A 20733-nucleotide genomic window follows, 5' to 3' on the forward strand; every position below is an offset into this window, starting at 1 on the left:
AAATCATAATCTTTCAGTCGGTTTAATTGAAGTCTGGAGCTGGCATGTCAGTTCACTGCAAGTAGTCTGTTGTTATTTATGTATTATTGTCATTTTGTTTATTTTCTTTGGTTACATCTTCTGACATCAGACTCGGACTTCTCTTGAACTTAATTTTAATGTACGTATTGTTATGCGTTTACTTTTCTACATTGGCTAGATGTATAGGGGGAGGGTTGAGATCTTACAAACATGTTTAACCCCGCCGCATTTTTGCGCCTGTCCCAAGTCAGGAGCCTCTGGCCTTGTTAGTCTTGTATTATTTTGATTTTAGTTTCTTGTGTACAATTTGGAAATTAGTATGGCGTTCATTATCACTGAACTAGTATATACTTGTTTAGGACCAGCTGAAGGACGCCTATGGGTGCGGGAATTTCTCGCTACATTGAAGACCTGTTGGTGACCTTCTGCTGTTGTTTTTTTCTATGGTCGGGTTGTTGTCTCTTTGGCACATTCCCCATTTCCATTCTCAATTTTATTTTTGTATAGAGAGTTTACATAAGTGACTTCTAGAGAGAGAGAGGGGGGGATACAGAAGGGACATTCCAACTCCTATGTCGAAATGACAACGCCATGCCAAAAGCCCGAAAAAAGACAATCAATTATTTACAACACAGAAAAATGGAAGACTAAAGGCTGAGCTTGCTTTATGCTTCGGATGGCACGTGAAAGGGAACATGTATATGTTTATGTAGAGAATGGTGAATTAACCCTAGTTTTATAGCTAGCCGAACCTCTTACTTGTATGCCAGTCTTCAATGTGAGTTGCATGGCTGTTATTTGTATCTCAGTGACTGTTATTCAGATTTTGTTTGTATCTATACCTCAGTCAATATATTTTTCAAAATTTACTTTTGACTAAATTATTGTATTTTTTATAAGTTGGTCAGAACATTCGAAGAACTCGATAAACACAGATTTTTAACCCTTTTGAAGAAATGTGAACTTTATCTTACTTAGAAATTAAGAAGGAAGTTTTATTTTAAGGTAATTGAAATACAGCTATAATAATAATTAATAAAAAAAAATACCAATGCAAAAGTATTTGTTTATGAAGTTAATTTAAAGAAATGATTATATCTTATTTGCAAAACGTCATTTTTCAAATAGGTTCTATGCTAATTTTTAATATTCATCCAAATAAAATTCCTCTTTAAGTAATTCACTATTTGCAGTTTTATAGCTGTTTCATGTCTATAATTATATGATTAAATGTATACTATATTTTGTTTGATTTACAAGCTATAATAACACAACTCCGTTACATTTTAATTAGAAATTTTAGATCAAATTTTCGTTTAAATTATTTGGTTTGCTGGTAAAATAACAGGAATGGTATGAAATAAATCAAAGTGTTAGATTTTAAATTTGTATATCTGTATATCTTATTTTTTCAGCATTTACATTGTTTAAAGAAACTTTAAACCGCAAAAAAGAAGAATATATGCTTAATTATATTTATTAAATTTGAGATTCTTTACCATAACATGTTGAAAATTCAATAAATGTTCAACTAATGAATTACGAAATCTAGATTGTTGCTTGAAAGAAGATATGAAAAACCTTTAGAGACGGCTAAAATATCAAGAATCAATACATTCTGTTAAATAGAAGCGGTAAAGTTAAAAAAAAGTTAAAAAAAAATATTCATTTTTTATTGATATTTCTACCTATTTTTTAAAGAGTTATCTCCCTTTCCTATGCAAATTTCCATAGGAATTTTAAATCGTGATTTTTGTCGACTTACTCTAAGATTTTATGGGACTTTTTTCGGTGTATATTTTTGGTATAATGCTAAAGATTAACACTTAAAAATCTTCTGTTGCAATTACTTTTAGGTTATGGTCAAATTTATGCTAGATTGACTGGACTATTTGGACACGTACAATTTATATAAAACGTTTTTTTTTTTTTAAATATCTATACTGTATGATTCTTCTAAATAAGCCTTAAGTTTAATTAATTGTTAATTTAAACGAAAACTACGAACAGTCAGTCATTTACAATAGTTTTCTACAAGTTGTTGAAACATATTTTTATTCGTACATAATACGATTAATAAATATTAATTTAATTCCATGTCAACATCGAGAACAATGAAACTGTGAATATTTTTCTGAGAACTTTGCCATAAACATTACAAAGAACTTTATTAGGAAGTCCCATATTAGTCCAATGAAAATAAGGGAACACCTTACAAAAATCTAGAGTACATGAAAAATTCCAATACAAAAGAAATGTACGAAACGGACGCAATTTGACAAAATGCCAATGCTAAAGACATATATACTTTGAGTTTATTTATATTTCATCTTAAATATGACGAAATGTATGTAAAAGTTTTCGCAGTATAATGACTTGCAACAATTTAACAATAAAAAGAAATTTAAAATTTACAGTCCAGGGACTACACTACGTCACAGTCTGTAGATAATTTTTAAAACATAGTGGAATTTTAAAATTAATTTTAGAAATAAAAGCTTAACGAAATGCGCCTTTAATCGTTTACCAGAACAAATAATCGAATTCGAGGAATTAGTATAAATATAGTTTGGGGATTTTTAAACGATTCTCAGCCAATCAAAACACCGTCTTAAAGATCGCATGTAAAGCATATATTCAAACTACTTGTCTCATTTCAGATATTGTTTTTGAAGAGTAATATTCCATAAAATGTCATTTGGCAAACAAACGAGATGGCGAGACAGTTCGCACCAAGGTATGACTGGTCATAATGGCCACCACGGCCACAATGGTCATCATGAAGACCAAGGACATTATCAGCAGCAAGCCCAGCAATTAAAGTATTGTCAACGAACAGCAGACGGTAAACACATTTACTTTTGCTTATATTACAGCTAATTTCCTACTGCATGTAAACCAAGACTTTGGTGAGCTTGCTTGCTTTGTTAGTATATTGTACAATTGTAATTGGATAACATTTAATCAAATTTAAATATAATTTATACAGCTTAAAATGTGCCTATATGTCATACTACATCTTCTTTTTTCAATATATATTGTTTGAAGATATCAATCTTAATTATAAAACTTGAATTAACATTTTATCGAAACATAGCAGGCAATTCTACAATTTTGTTTTCTCTAAAAGCATTAGGAAATTAGCTGTAAGATGATATAAAATGTTTAGGCTTATTTCATTAAACTTATTCGCATCTTCATTATAAATACATATTTTTAAGTTCTTCATTTTTGTACTTTTATAATTTTGGAATTCAAACGTTTTATACTTTATATATGTTAGAGATAAAACATTTTGTATTTTTATATTTAATAAATCGATATTAATCTCACATATTACCTTGTATTCGATGATGATTACGAGTTTGGTTTATGTCCAGTGGCATATATTACATCTTTATCAGAATTGTATTATATTCATACATTTTGTATATTCACCAGATATCAATATGACACATGCCTTGTACGCACTCAGCCAGAGTTTTAATATGCTAGTTCATAGGGAAACAGTCCACAGGAAACATGCCACCCTACTGCACTCAAGTTTTTGTCCAAGTCGTTCTCTGTTTATTCTCCTAAGTAGTTCTTGTTTCGTTACGAAACATCACATCCTTTTATTTAAGGCAGGCGTTCATCATATAATTTTTTCGATTCATTAGCCTAGATCGTAAACTTGGATATTCATGGATCGTTTTGAGGCCTTAGGATTTTCACACATAATGTTAGATGTTCGTGGTATGAGGCGAGATTTAATTTCCGCAATTTTTAATACCCCGTAAAGCGTTTTGTTATAAGACTTTTGGATATAAAAATTCCTTATATTTGCACACAAGATGCTCTTAAAATTCATGTTTTAGAAACGGTTAAACACTCTATAGTTGTACACTTTTATTATATGGCCCTTTGTTTTTCGAAATCAGCACCAATGAATAGGTATACTTTGTCTCTTGTTAAAAAGAGCAACATGTCAAATATCACTCCCATAGATTTTGGATCATATATGAGTACCTGAATTTGCGGCACGATATATGAATATCGAACCAATTAAAAAATCTTAAGTCTTTTATTTGTCCCGGTTGTTGATTGAACCCATATCTACCGTTCTTGAAGCCAGCATGCAAACAACTAGGTGTTTACTTTGTATATGAAGCACTTTAAAATCTAAGTAAAACGAAATTCTGGAAAATTATGCGTAACACAAATCCGAGTCTAGTCGTTTTTCAAATTGATATTGTTAGTAATCAATGTTGTTTATTCTATTGTTAAAATAGCAAGTGCCCAAATGGTTTATGAAGTATATGGCAACTGCATAGCTATTTTGGAAGAATTCGAACAAAGGGAACAGAAATCAAATAAATTAACGAAATCCAATATAAGCCTACCTGACCAGTCTCATAAAGGAGATCATGACGTGAGTACTATCGTATTTAGATTGTAAATATTTTTGTCAAATCGGAGGAAGAAGGGGCTCGGAGGGGTCCAGATCCCGAAATCCCGGGCTTAAAAACATGAAATCCCGAGGTCCCGAATTTACTAAAAATTGAACCCCGAAATTCAAAAAACGATTTCCCGGTCCCGAAAGGGTCAATCCCGAAATCCCGAGCTTAAACACATCCGATCCCGACGTCCCGAAAAATGTCGACCGCATTCATCTCTAAAAGTAGCACATGGAGCTATATATTTTTATTGCACATTTAAATTAGCTTGTATGCAATTGATCATCAAAAATTCACCGTGGAATCAAAACTGTTTTGTAATCATTACAGCCGATTCCAATAAGTATGTAGCTTAAGGTTATATATATTTGGTTGGCTTGCTTGCTAGCTGAACCATGAAGCCATTGTTAGGTTAGGTAAACTACCCTACTTTAAGAGTAGCCTAGTCCGACAGATAGTCAATCTATCTGTCTGTAGGACTAGGCTACTTCGAAAGGAGGTTAGTATAACTTGCATAACAATGGCTTCACGGTTCAGCTAGCAAGCAAGCTAACCAAAGATATTACCTTTAGATACATACTCATTGAAATCGGCTGTATTTTGTAAGGTCTATTGATGTATATTTTTTATGTTTGTTTTGAAAATGATTAGGTACGACGAATACTTGAAGCCCAGTTATTGATGCTGGAAACTCAAATAAAAAGTTGCCGTGATGACGTTCGAGATAAGGTGATAAAAAATCTGAAAGATTTAACAATGGGGTGGTACGCTGAAAGACACGACAAACAGCTCCCTACAGAGAGTTATACGGATAAATATGCTGGAAAGATATTTGAGATACTAGCACGTGGAAGAACATCTCATCCATCGGACTTTAATCAGAAGTATGAGTAGATAGATAAATAGTTTAGGATGAATATTCTCATAGAACTTTTTTGAGGATTCAATTTGTTTTCTATACAAATAATAGAAATTCCATTTTAAGAAAATAATATTTTTTTTTATTGTTTTCTGTTGGGTATACATTTTGTTTTTCCATTTATATAATATAAATACTTTTCAAATTTGGAGCATAATTTGGGAAATTGAGGTAATTGTTGGAATTCAAGGGAACGCAAACGTATTTGATATTGCAAAGCATTTATTCATGTAAGTAAACTATGATAATAAACTGCAGCTGTGCTTTTTTTTGCGTAGTCAAATTGCATTGACCGTATAATCATTTGTAATATACAGTCGCTGACCGTATATCGCCTGGTTTAAGACGACAAAACCTCGCTTTCTTCATGTTCCTAATCTAGTATTTAAAAATGATAATATTTTTGGAGACAATGCATGTTTTTATATATATATATATATATATATATATATCCATGTCTAATATATCATGTACTGTAGTACGACGCTAGATTAAAACTGACGAGGAAAGGTAACACACGGCCACCGAAAGCTTTATTATTGTAGAGCCCAGGTGGTCGTGTGGTCTAGCGGGACGGCTGCAGTGCAGGCGATTTGGTGTCACGATATCACATTAGCATGTGTTCGAATCCCGGCGAGGGAAGAAAAAATTTTATGAACAAAAAATTTCTGAAAGCAAATTTACAGATCTAACATTGTTGGATTGATGTTTAGAAGGGTTGTATATATATAATTTACAGATCTAACAATGTTAGATCTGTAAATTTGCTTTCGCAAATTTTTTGTTCTTCCCTCGCCGGGATTCGAACCCATGCTACTGAGATATCGTGACACCAAATCGCCTGCACTGTAGCCGTCCCGCTAGACCACACGACCACCTGGGCTTCACAAATAATAAAGCTTTCGGTGGCCCTGTGTATGTGTAACCTTTCCTATATATATATATATATATATATATATATATATATATATATATATATATATATATATATAGCCTAGTCCGACAGATAGTCAATCTATCTGTCTGTAGGACTAGGCTACTTCGAAAGGAGGTTAGTATAACTTGCATAACAATGAATTCACGTTAGGTTAGGTAAACTACCCTATATTTATTCTCATAGAACTTTTTTGAGGATTCAATTTGTTTTCTATACAAATAATAGAAATTCCAGGCTACTCTTAAAGTAGGGTAGTTTACCTACTATATATATATATATATATATATATATGTAATCATTTACAGACCTGGTGACGTAGCAGGTGTAAGTAAAGAGGAAATGCAACTAGTACTGGCCTCACAACACAAGATATCAGAAAATGACAGAAGCTTTACAGATGATCCAACCAGAAGACCTGAAACACCTAGTGTTAGATCAGGAGACAAGAGAAGAGGTGAAAAATATATAGGATAAAAAGGGGAAGAAAGATACCAGAGGGACAGTCAAACTCATAAATTGAAAATAAACTGACAACGACATGGCTAAACATGTAAAAGACAAACAGACAAAACAATAGTACACATGACACAACATAGAAAACTAAAGAATAAGCAACACGAACCCTAACCAAAAACTAGGGGTGATCTCAGGTGCTCTGGAAGGGTAAGCAGATCCTGCTACACATGTGGCACATAAGAATCATGGTTGTCTAAAAATAAAGATTATTGTCATTTCAAGTTCTATCATTTTTATAAGAAAAAAGTTCAAAATGTTATGCATCAACATTTGTACGACAAAGCACATTCTCAAAATGTTTCGGTAAATATTGATGACTGAATGCGAATAACGATTACACTTTCGTGTCTTAACCACAAAATATTCAAAAGATCGTCTGTCAGAAATGGTATGAAACGTTTGGAAAAATCCTATGATAATGATAACTTCTACCCTTGCATCAGGTATATGCAAATAGGTATCACTTATAAGCATATATAACAATTTCTTTTTGAAACAGGACTTGCAAAAGATTTCTAAAAATATATTGAAATATTTATTGGACTAAGTAGAAAATTAGAAATCCCTTAGGAACGACATTAAAAAGTTCAATGTAGGATAAAAACACTTAATTCACATAGTTTTTTCACTGACCCCCCACCCCCTTCTTAACTTAATTTGGGAAAAATTGATTGACCAATATTATGTAAAATCGATTTTGGATTCACAAATCTTGCAGCAATTACCCCCCCCCCCCCCCCCTCCCTAAAAAAAAATAAATCATTTTTAAGTTTGGTTTTTTTATCTTGCATTGATCTTTTGATGTCGTCCCTAATATCACATATAAGCGATCAGTCTATTTGATGGACAGTTTGTTGATCTTTGGTCAAGTTGTTGTCTTTTTAACACATTCTCAGTTTCCATTCTCATATCTATTGATAAAGAATATTTAGAAATTGAGATATGCATTTAAAAAAACTTTGGTAGACCAATTTAGGGCGAAAATTTCCCGACGTTAAAATCTAGTAAATAGATGAAGACGAAGTGATTGTACTCCCAGAATTGTACTTTAATGTAAAATGACATTTCCTGTGTCATTTGATTATTGCTGACTTGATTGTACTTTCATTAAAATAAATAGTCAATTAAAGAAATATGAAAAGTAGGGTATTCGTCATAAGATAGCAACCAAACGACAAAAAAAACTCAATGTTTAACAACAGGGCAAATACCAAAAAATAAGTTGGTTTTTGAACAGAAAAAATCTATTATTGCAGGTGCAGAGAGACTGCGAACAATACGAAAGGATCTTGAGGATTACATTCCCCCAGAGTATTTAGTTACTGATATGAAATGAAAACAGCTGACATTAAAACATGAGTGAAAAGTGTCTTTCTTTGACTATAAATTAAAGAGTTACAAATAGTTTATGTTATATATATTGTAATGATGTTTTCTTAAAAAAAATTTTTTTTTTTTGCCATTTTACAGTATTTTGTTATGATTTGATATTCTCACTGTTTTACAATCTTTGACTTTTATACACGTAACTTACATCAGTCATGTACTGGTGACTTCATTATTTAGTGGTAATACGTCTCATTAAAAAAGGAGAAGATAGAATACAAGTATTGGTCCCATTGATTTTCTTATGACATCATCTTATATAGATAGTTTGTTTAAAGAGAGTGTAAATTATTTATTAAAAATATACATATTATTGTAACATTTTTTTTTTATTTCACAACGAAACATTTAGAAATTTGTTAGATCGGAAGTTGATATTTTGGCTATTTCTTCGAAAGGAATGCAGTTCTGAGGAAATACCATAATTGTAATCTCTTCTTTGTTTTTCCTGTTAGTAAAAGTCTTAATATAAATATTGTACCATTTTATTTTTTACATCGCTCAGAGGGTTAATGAAACAGGTGCTCATTTTTTGCTCCCCACATGTTGTCATATTCTTCAAGAAAAATAAATAGTTGATTGCTTTCTACTTTATTTTTTCTTAAGAACCCAACTGAAACTATTGTGGTGTATTTTGGTTCTTCTTTATACAAGCATCAGCAATCAAGACTTTATAGATTGTAAAAAGTCTAAGTCCTTCTTGTGTATTATTATAAAGTTGTTGGACTTCCCGACCTTGTATATATGCATTCAGTATAAGTAGTGTGATTCAACGTATTAGTCGACCTGAATTTTGTGCTGCAGAATAGCCGGAAAAGTAACACATCCGTTGTTTTTTCTTCTCTAAATCAATTTATGACTTTTGAATAACGGTAAAAAGTAAAATCACAAAAATACTGAACTCCGAGGAAAATTCAATCGTAAAGTCCATATTCAATTGGCAAAATTAAATGACAAAACACATCAAACGAATGGACAACAACTGTCATATTCCTAACTTGGTACAGGTATTTTCAAATGTAGAAAATGGTGGATTGAACCTGGTTTTATAGCGCTAAACCTCTCACTTATATGACAGTCGCATCAAATTCCGTTATATTTACAACGATGCGTGACCAAAACAGACATAATAAATAAAAGTCAAAATATGGGTACAGCAGGCATTTACAAAAAGCACAAAAGCATCTATTAAATTAAAAAACACATTCATTGCTTCGCGTGTCTGAAGTCAGAAAATGTTAACGTCACATAGAAATTTTTTTTGTTGTTCAATGTTTATTCAAAACAGATATAATTTCACATTGGGAACTACTGTTGCCTTTGTCATGTTTGTTTAGAAAAAGATTATACTCATACACAAGATGCTTGATTTGTAACTGACTATAGATATGCTACATTTATGTGTTTATTTAAAGACAGACCTCATTTTTATAGGAACCAACATTTTTTCAGGGCCTGAGTTACATATTGTTTCCTTTATAAACGGTTGCTGCAAACAAGGAAACTCAACAACTAAAGGTTTCTTAATATTTAAAGTGAAGAAACCTCTTTAAATGTTTGACAGACGCTGTCGTTATTTACTTAACCATATTCAATATATAGATCGTAGATTACAACTATGTTACAGTTTTATCCTTACCCTACTATACATGTTTGTGGTGTGAGGGTATGCGATTAATCGCATGATTCATAATTGGCATGTGTAAACTGACGTACATGTACATGTAGGTCACCAGTGGTGTCGAATCCCGCATGTGGTAGGTGAATGACAGTTTTCCCACCGAATTTTGGTTGTGCTCATCCGGCACTCCGGCACCTCGTCTTTCTCCGGTTATAAAATATAGGCACAAAGACGTAGCCAAAAATCAACTAATTCACCAATATTGGCGGAATTGCTTATTCTTCTATATGATCTAAAGACAAGAATACAAAAAATTACCAATATGATATCACAATAACACAATGACGGGATGTACATGTACCGAGCCACGTCAATGGTTATTTCCAAAAATAGACTAAACAGAACAAGTAATAATTTACAAAGACAAATAAAAGAATACTATAAAACTTTATTAAGATTATAAACAACGTCATTACATTTAATCTATACATCAAGACCATCAAGTATCATTTGTGAAGCTGATATGGAATATCTATCAACAAGCTTAAGTTCTTGGTATCTTCCGATGAACGCCTTTTTAAAAGAAGGACGATACATTCTTTGACATATCTCTGGTTTATCATATTTGTGCTCAGACACTGATTACGTTTTACAAGTCTGAGTAGAAGCTGCAAGTTCTTGCCTTGCGGTCATAAAACTTTCGAGTCAGTTTTTTCTACTCGTACTCGAAAATCAACCAATCAAAATGCTGGATTTCATGTTTCGAGTATGATTTTTGTGCTCCAAACACTGAGCAAAGTTTTATGACTTCAACCCCTTGAATACCGAAAGAGTATGGATATGTAAGTTCCATATGCAGGTGAAGTAGGTATATGCTACTAAGGTGCAACGTTTGTCTGTGTTATCGATTGCCATTGCAATACAATGTATTTTGTTATCGTGTTCAACAGATTTTGTTCTGTGGTACCTAATGCATCTGATGAACCTTTAGACGGGAAAAATGTCAAAGTCTTGCTCGACTTACTTGCAAAGATAAGATAAAAAAAAAATGCATGAAGATATAAAGTTTAACCTTTGGTGTTTACAAAATTTAGATTTTTTTGAAATAGTAAAGATTTTCTTTCCCGGTAATAGATGACCATAGCTCTATTGGTAAAAAAGCTTTCAAAACTTGTCTTTTAAATGCTCTTCAACGTCATAAGTTATTTGACCATATCAACTTTTTATAAGAGCGTCATTATGAGTCTTTTGTAGACAAAACGTGCGTCTTGTGTACACAATTAAATCCTGGTTTCTATGATGAGTTTAATGACATAAATTGAATGTTAGACGAATACATTGATTGCGTAACAAATTACAAAGGAAACCTAATTATATCTGTATCGTACATAATACGGAAGAATTTCAAACACAAACGATTTGCAAAACACGGAAATTTAAAATTAACGTTATTGTAACGAAAGTATAAATAAATTTTATTTAAATAGTGTAGTTAATCATATGGAACAGGTAAGCACTTGACCGAGAACATTGTTTCCAACGTCAGAAACGGGTAATTCAGAAATTACTTATACCTTTGAAGATAATTACATTTCTGAGTAAGGATTATGTAAGTATGAATTTATATATTTACATGATACGGGCACGAAAAACAGAGAGAGCAGAGCATGGAATCAATAATAAACCAAAAATCAAAGAGCAAGAAACAACGTAACTACCGGAAGAATGGTTACACATACTACACAAGAACAAGGACCCTAAATCAAGTTATATTCACTGATTGTATTTGTAATGATGATAATGATGAACAAAGGGTTCTAAGAGCTAAATATTTCTTGATACTATCATTAATAAGTAGACCGTTATAATTACTGCGCAGGTGATCAGAAAGACCTTTTATTGGTTACTATACGGTATCGGTTTTGGTCATCATTAAAGGCCGTAAAGCCACTTGTTGTTGATGAATAAAATCATTATAGATACCTGGATTGTAATTTCATATTTTCGCCAGACTCGCGTTTCGTCTACAAAAACTCATCAGTGACGCTCGAATAAAAAAATATTAAAAACGCCATGAATCTTTTTTTTTTTCTATGATTGATATGTCTGGTCGTCTCATGTACATGATAAATTTATTTACACTTCCAGCACGTCTCGTTTAAGTCATGTGGTACAATTTACACAGAGCTCCATCATTCTGAGTATGTGTTGGTTGTTTCTTAAGATCACGTTCGGTAAACGTTATCTTGTGATACTGCCTCACTGCTCTACAGTAGACGCTGGTGGAAGAAAACGACATGTATATGGGTTTTTGTCGAGCCTCCGAATTTTGTCACAGAAAGCTTGACATAGGGATATCGATTGGCGGCGGCGGCGGCGGCTGCGTTAGCCAACCTTTTAAAAGCTTTATATTTAAGAAGGATGAAGACCTGGATGCTTCAGACTTTGTACTTAGATGCCTCATGTTACGAAGTTTCCGTCAGTCACATGTCCAATGTCCTTGACCTCATTTCATGGTAAAGTGACGACTTGAAAAAAAATCAGATTTTTTGTAATGTTAAATTCTCTCTTATAATAAGTAATATGATAACTATATTTAGCATGTGCGTACCTTGCAAGGTTCTCATGCCTGTTAGACAGTTTTCACTTGACCTCGACCTCATTTCATGGATCAGTGAACAAGGGTAATTTTTGTTGGTCAGGTCCATATCTCAGATACTATAAGCAAAAGGACTACTATATTCAGTGTATGGAATGATTGCAAGGTGAACATGTGTAGCTGGCAGGTGTCATCTGACCTTGACCTCATTTTCATGGTTCAGGGGTAAAAGTTTTTGAGCTTTGTTCTTTTTTTCTAATACTATATGCAATAGGTCAGTATATTTGGTGTATGGAAATATTTTATGATCTATATGTCAGTCGCACAGATTTTATTTGACCTTGACCTCATTTTCACGGTTCATTACTCAGTGTTAGGTTTTGTGTTTTGGTCTGTTTTTCTTAAACGATAAGCAATAAGTAAAGTATATGTGTTGTATGGAAGAATTGTTAGCTGTACATGCCTGTCTGGAATGGTTCATCTGACCTTGCCTGTCTGGAATGGTTCATCTGACCTTGCCCTCATTTTCATGGTTAATTGATCAATGTTTTGTTTTCTTGGTTAATGATAAATGTGACAGAACTTTGTAATAACGCTTTATGATTAGTAAAGAAGGCGAGACATTTCAGCATGTGCACTCTTGTGTTTATTTTCTTTTGTTTCATATTCTGACATCGGACTCGGACTTCTCTTGAACTGAGATTTACTGTGCGTATTGTTGTGCGTTTGTTTTTTTCTTTCTACATTAGCTAGAGGTATAGGGGAGGGTTGAGATCTCAAAAACATGCTTAACCCCGCCGCAATTTTGCGCATGTTCCAAGTCAGGAGCTTCTGGCCTTTGTTAGTCTTGTAGGATTTTTAATTTCAGTTTCTTGTGTATAATTCGGAGTTTAGTATGACGTCCGTTATCACTGAACTAGTATACATATTTTTTTAGGGGCCAGCTGAAGGACGCCTCCGGGTGCAGGAGTTTGTTGCTACATTGAAGACCCGTTAGTGGCCTTCGGCTGTTTTCTGCTCTATGGTCGGGGTTGTTGTTTCTTAGACACATTCCCCATTTCCATTCTCAATTTTTTACATGCATTTGTTCAAAAATGTCCCTGCGATTATAGTTACTAGAATTTCATTCCAAATGTCCCATATGACTTTAATTTATACGAATGCATTTTGTGATTTTTAGTGAGGTTTTTGATTTATGCATTTATAAATGTTGTATTTATTTTACAGGGTTAATCAGTGTAATCTGGTCTTAACAGTCCTACTTGTCTTTCTCCAAAAGGGTATAGACTGTTCTGATCGCACACATTTAGTTCAATGTCATTTCGACGAACGATGTACATGCATAGTTTATCAAATGCACGTAAATGTCGACTGTTCATGGAAAAATATAACAGATATTCCCGCTTTACCAGAAAATATCAGCAGTTTAAATCTTCAACACAACAGTATAAGCAAAATTCAAGCCAATACATTTTTACAATCAAACAAGCTTACTGTTTTAGATCTTTCGTATAATGAGATATCAAATTTGATTCCACAAGCCTTAAAAGGACTTACAGGTTTGTTGTACCTGTACATAGACCATAATTATTTGAACTATAGTGAGGGTACATTACCTAAAGGCGTTTTCAAACCTCTCATTTCTCTGATACATCTAAGTTTAAAGTTTAACATAGATCGTATAACCTTAACCTATGGTTTCTTTAAATTGCCATCTGAAACAATAGCAGATTTGTCAATGCTGGAGAGACTAGAAATCGATGCCAGTTCTGCGACGGCAAAGCATTTTGGAGAGGGGTTTTCGCATTTAGTTAATCTTAATTCAATATACATTGGACAATCATATAATCTATGGTTGACTAATAACACTTTTAGATATATGACTCAACTTCGTCATTTTTTTATCAATTGTGAAGAAGTACAAGTAGACAATGGAACGTTTGCTTTACTGAAGCAACTTAATACTTTGTCGATAAAATACGTAAGCTTATCTAAGCTGAAATATATGGAATTCTGTAAGTTCGTTGGAGAATTAAGATTTACAGCTATTGAAGTCTTCAAACTAACGAATGCCTTGATTAATGACGATACAATAGCTATTTTCCCATGGGACAGTGCTAACATTGTTTTTCTACACACGCCTTTGCGGGAGTTATATATTACCCATAATGGACGGTATGAATGGGATTTTCCGAATTACCCAACATCACCATCACCCAGACTTAAAATAATTGATTTTTCGTATAGCAAGTTTGTAAACTTTAGATTAGATATAGCAAATGTTAGTAAGCTAATATTACGTAATAATACACTTGGAAAGTTCCTTGCTAATAATGGGTATATGAAATCAAATGAAAGTAGGATAGAACATATAGATTTATCATACAACTCCATCTACAAGTTGTACAATCCGATATTTCATGGACAGCCTAATTTACGGAATATAGATCTAAGTGGTAACTTACTACGAGAAATTTCATTTGATTTATCATACACAATCAGTCTAGAGTCTTTGAATCTGTCTGGAAATTATATCATGCTTTTTACCGAAGAAACAATGAGGAACTTAGAAACAATATCAAAATACAGGATACTTACTGTAGATCTCAGTTACAATGAACTGCAATGCAGTTGTTCTGCTTTATCTTTTCTGTTATGGATGAGAAGCGGACCGGTTCATTTTCATCAATTTGAACATTACAAATGCGCTTATTCTGCTGAGTTATTAGATTATCGAACAGTGAGCGATGCAACAAGGCAATTACAAAGAGAATGTATAAATACAAGCCATGTTTTAGCTGGAGCTTCCTCGTTGCTTATTGTAATGGTCGGTCTCATTATAGGAGCAATAGTATATAGGCAAAGATGGAAACTACGTTACATGTTTTATTCTGCTAAGAATAAATACAATAAATACAAAGCCGTCGCAGATGTAATCGAGTACACCTATGATGCATTTATATCTTATTCAGAAGATGACAGATCATTTGTGTTGACCGACTGTATTGAAAAACTTGAAAAAGAAGAGACTCTTAGTTTGTGTATCAATCATCGCGACTTTGTTCCTGGAGATGATATAACTGACAATATATTAAATGCTATTAAAAAAAGTAGAAAAACAATTTGTATTATAAGTAAATCATTCTTTGACTCATACTATTGTATGTTTGAATTCAACATGGCCAGAATGGAGGGGATTCATTCAAGAAATAAAAAGAATGTTATATTCCTGGTTCTTTACAAGCACGTGAGGTCAAAGGATATACCCTTAGTGTTTTATGAACTCATACAAAACCAGTCATACATAGAATATCCTGATGATCCACAAGACACTGGTATTTTCTGGGCAAAAGTCAAAGAAGCTGTTTGCGTATGAATTTTATCTTTTTGAACAGAATAGCTAAACGACTTAAACTAAGTGAGGGTGATGCTGACTATTAGTGAACTTGACATGCTATATTATACATATACTAGTATTTTTTTTTCACTTTTGAAATGTTCTTTTACTTTAACTTAGACAGTAAAATATATTAGTACACAACTGGTATTTATTATACTTTTTATTGTTCAACAGATACATAATTATAAATACTTTTCATCTTTACTATTACTTAAAATGTACATTTGCTATAAGTATATACAATTTCTTAACTTTAGTACGATAACGATATATATGACAATAAAGTAAGGCAACAAATTATGTAGTCCACTAGTGTGCAAATATCACAAATCAAATTGGTTGGTAACATAAATCAACACACATAACTGAATCGCATATTTTACAAAATAAATCGCACCGGATGCCTTAACAAGGTAAACATCTTCTGCTATATGAATACATCATGAGAAATTAAAATCTACTTTCAATCCAAATATCAGTATCGGGAACATACCGCACACTTATCGGATTATTCTGGCGTCTAAAGATCTCATACTGTTAAAGCATGTCGCTATAGAGTTGAGATAAAGACATATCTTTTCGGCCGGGCCACAAGTTCCAACGTAGATGTATACATTGTTGTCCTCATAACCTTGTTGGTGTAATTTTTGGTACAAGGAGCAAACCCTACTAATGAAGTCCATATAGTGTGAACATGCACGAGCGGAACGTATCAAATGAGATGTGTATACCCCATACGTTAGAACATCGTCAACATATCTTAAAATTTAATTCAATACCGTTACAAGGTATGTCTTTGCCTTTTAGAAGGTAAATTAAAATTCTGCCTCATATATGAGTTCAAAATCAGGTCGACAAGTAATTGTGCATAAATATAGTATCGATTGGAATACCGACTTTCTACTGATTTATCAATCCACTAAAATCAGCAAATATGTTGTTGATCAAAATGCCGATATATTTGTTTAAGGAATAGTAACTGTTGTTCTTCTTTAAAAAAAAATACCACGAGACTACAGAAAAACAATTCAACACTTTTCATTGCTTTTCTTCCCGTCGTTTAGAAATAAAAAAAATAAAAAAACATTTTTCAAATTGAGGTTAACCGAATTTGCATTTATATTGATTATGAGTGTGTCGGAAGGATACTTACATACCATTTCAAATTGAACACGTTTCCCGTCGTATAACAAATACACCTGCTGACCATGCTAAATAAAGAGTCAATATAATCAAATTCGACATTGAAATTAAACCATAAATCACTAACTTGTGTATAGAAATTACACATTATTAATTAAGTGCGACTGAACCAGTTTTTTGGGTTTTGTATCATCATGAACGTTCAATTCATAAATATTGATACACAGAGAAGTACAAATCGTACAAACGTTTTGACCTATTTGTCCAAAAAATTAAAATTAAAAATCAGGTAATGGCAATCTTACTTATTTTTACAGTGTAGTAATATGTAAGTTTGATTATCAATAAGAATTGAAGAAAATGTAAGCAGAATAAGCTCAAAGCAAACATATCGTTATTACTTCTGACTGAATATATGATTAGACACTGATAAATAGGCTCCTTCAAACATGATTTATCATACATGAAGATGTATCATAACTGTGCTATAATAAGATAAGAGGAAATGTGGGCTATTTGTTATTGTTAGTAGCAAAGAAGAATTAAGCCAGTAACACAAAGATACGAAACGCATAATGATTAGACTAATATATGACACATTAACGTAACTTGAATATTTGATAACTTCGTATATCCGAATACCGTCGATAAAGACAACAATTAATTATCGATGTTCAAAACCTATAAGGGTTTACTTTTTACAAATTGTGACTTGGATGGAGAGTTGTCTCTTAGAACTTAAATTTCATCTTCTTATATCTATAAATCAATTCAAATATACACGTTCCCTTTTCACGAATGTGACCTATTGAATAAGAATATTTACCGGCTTTGTAATTTAATGAGCAACGTGTGCCACATGTGGAGCAGGATCTGCGTACCCCCTCCAGAGAACCTGAAACCAACCACAGTTTTTGGTGGGGTTCGTGTTGTGGTACACCTATTTGTGACACTCTGTTCACTCATCTATGTCAATATAATTGAATTTGATGCGACTGTCCTACAGGTGAGAGGTTTAGCGCTATAAAATCAGGTTCAATACACCATTTCCTACATTTGAAAATGCCTGTACCAAGTCAGGAATATGACAGTTGCTGTCCATTCGTTTGATGTGTTTTATCATTTGATTTTGCCATTTCATTAGGGACTTTCCTTTTTGAATTTTCCTCGGAGTTCAGTATTTTTGTGATTTTATTTTATACAAATCAAGAATTATGACCTTCAACCAGAGTTAGACCGGATTGCCCAGCAGGATAAGCATTTACTGTTATACAGGCATTATCTGCCATGATGATCCATAATAGTAAAAATAATACGATAGGGATTATGACACATATAAACGAACAGTAAAGACGATCTTAAGATTTAAAACCGTGAAACAATCGAATTACAAAATCATATACTAGGTGTAAGAGAAAAGAAAACCCAAAATATATATAATTTCAGGTTCAACCCACCATTTTTCTTAAGATGTCCTGTACCAAGCCAGGAAAATAGAACTGGTATTAAATTGTCTGAAAATGATAAACATATTGGTATTGTGTGTCTACACAGAATGCTTATAATAAAATACTAAATTAATCAATTTTATTTTTACGAATATGGGGAAATATTAATGTGCAAGTGCTTTAACTTCCGTGTCTGACTGAGTTTTACGTGACACATACCACTTGAGTTTTATGTGATAAATATAAAATAGTAGTATAGTTGAATATGTTGCAACAGCGCAATGATTTGTTCACATTTTACCGACAACTTATAAACTTTTTTTTACAGTGTACTCAAAATGAAATCCCTTTATTGAACGATAAAGATTTATTTTGAATTGATGACTTATCCAATTATTTTCTCAAAATATCAAGAAAAGTAATATTCATATTTGAAGAAGACATAATAATGTTTTACGTAAACTAATTGAATCGACTAAAGTACAAATTTTAGTGTTTACAAAATGTAAAAAATCTTTCTTCAGATGTACTTCTAGGTTAAGACCAAAATAAGCCCTTACCTGACATTCGCCTCTCTCCATGAAATTTTGCATACATAACTGTAGTACAAAAATCAGGTGACAAATGCATATCGAGTATTTCCAAAATCAAATGTATATCCGAAATATTTAGCAGTATCTTAAATCATAGAATGATTGAAGCTATGGAAACAAAAATAAAAACAATTCCAAGTTTAGATTTATATCTAATCACAGAACAGCAGATAGCGTATTTATTCTTAAATTTAAAATGATAAATATGTTCACAAGAATAAAAGTAAACTTTATGTCTGTTTTTTTATATCTTTAAAAAGGCTTTTGATTTCCTTTTGAGAATTGAAATAATCATCCATGAGCTAAAAGGGTATTTGGGAAAATATGTTTGAAATGATAAAACAACAGTTTCTTCATACTGAGGCATCATTTATTCATAATAATAAACATTTAAGATTCTTTTCCATTGACAGAGGAGTGAACAAGGCGAATTAAAGTTTCAGTTCTACACCCTTCAACTTATTAATAAGGTATATGGTTAAAAAAAAAATTGACAATGAAGATTAAAAAAAACCATTAGAATATTAAATTCTGATATAGGAAGTCTTTCTTTTGCTGATAAACTTATAATTTTATCCGAATACAGTAAGATCGTCAGAACAATAAAGTATTACTGTGTAACATAGCGATTATGTTAAAATGCTATATAAATTGCCGTTAGTTTTCTTGTTTGAATTGTTTTGCATTGTCATTTCGGGCCTTTTATAGCTGACTATGCGGTATGGGCTTTGTTCATTGTCGAAGGCCGTACGGTGACTTATAAATGTTTATTTCTGTGGCATTTTGGTCTCTGGTGGACAGTTGTCTCATTGGCAATCATACCACATCTTCTTATATATATATATATATTTATATATAAAATAGTGACTATCCAGCAAAGATCTACAAAACTGGGTCCCTACATTGTATATAGTAAGGTTCAACAAATAGATAAATGTTAATTATATCAGTGCAACCTTATAAGAAATAATGAAAATCTAAGTGCAAGCTTAACAGATTTAGACCAAAAAGTCAAAAAAGTCTCTTGTCTAATTAAAACGCATGCAGCTTTTACTAGTTTTAGTGCAATTTCTCTTTTATTCTTTTTTAAACCAATTTTGACATTTACTTCAGACATATCATACAAGGATATTTATATCATTCTTGTTAAAAAGCGAAAGGCATATTAAAATCCGAAAACGAAGATGGATTTAATTTCCATAAAATAACAAAGTCTACTTTGTGCGTTTTCATTTCTTTAGATATAGTCTAGGTACAAAAAGGATTAAAGCTGAACTTGATAGAACAGCTAAAAGAAAATATATAAAAACGGCAAACACCCTTCATTCAGTTAGATACAAAGAACATTACTGATAGAAGTAATACAAATCATACCAAGTAATATAATTCATACCCAGTAATATAAACCATGCTCATTTATCAAACTCATATCAAGTAATAAAAATCATACCGAGTAATATAATTCATACCCAGTAACAGAAATCATACCGAGTAATAGAAATAATACCAAGTAATAAAAATCATACCGAGTAATAGAAACCATACCGAATAACAGAAATTATACCGAGTAATAGAAATCATACCAAGAAATAGAAAATAAAACCGAGTAAAAGAAATCAAAACTGAGTAATTGATCCCCCTCCCCTCAAAAAAGAGATCGAACAGTAAATCGCCGTGAAATAGGATTGAACGGGTTACACGTTTTTGTTTACAT

At 32.3% G+C, this 20733-nt stretch overlaps 2 protein-coding genes across 2 annotated transcripts; both read left to right on the plus strand.

Moving 5' to 3' along the window:
* The first annotated feature begins 2666 nt into the window (after positions 1-2666).
* LOC139497946 (uncharacterized) lies at positions 2667-8799 on the plus strand. Its single transcript, XM_071286198.1, has 5 exons — positions 2667-2866; positions 4293-4432; positions 5109-5341; positions 6619-6767; positions 8086-8799. The coding sequence occupies exons 1-5, from the start codon at positions 2713-2715 to the stop codon at positions 8163-8165; spliced, it is 756 nt and encodes a 251-aa protein (XP_071142299.1). The 5' UTR covers positions 2667-2712; the 3' UTR covers positions 8166-8799.
* Positions 8800-11319: 2520 nt separating this feature from the next.
* Positions 11320-15976, plus strand: LOC139497947 (toll-like receptor 4). Its single transcript, XM_071286199.1, has 2 exons — positions 11320-11445; positions 13663-15976. Coding segments are annotated over exons 1-2 (2151 nt in total). The 5' UTR covers positions 11320-11443; the 3' UTR covers positions 15812-15976.
* The last annotated feature ends 4757 nt before the right edge of the window (positions 15977-20733 follow it).

Source organism: Mytilus edulis, chromosome 12 (assembly GCF_963676685.1).
Source record: "Mytilus edulis chromosome 12, xbMytEdul2.2, whole genome shotgun sequence".
NCBI lineage: Eukaryota > Metazoa > Mollusca > Bivalvia > Mytilida > Mytilidae > Mytilus > Mytilus edulis.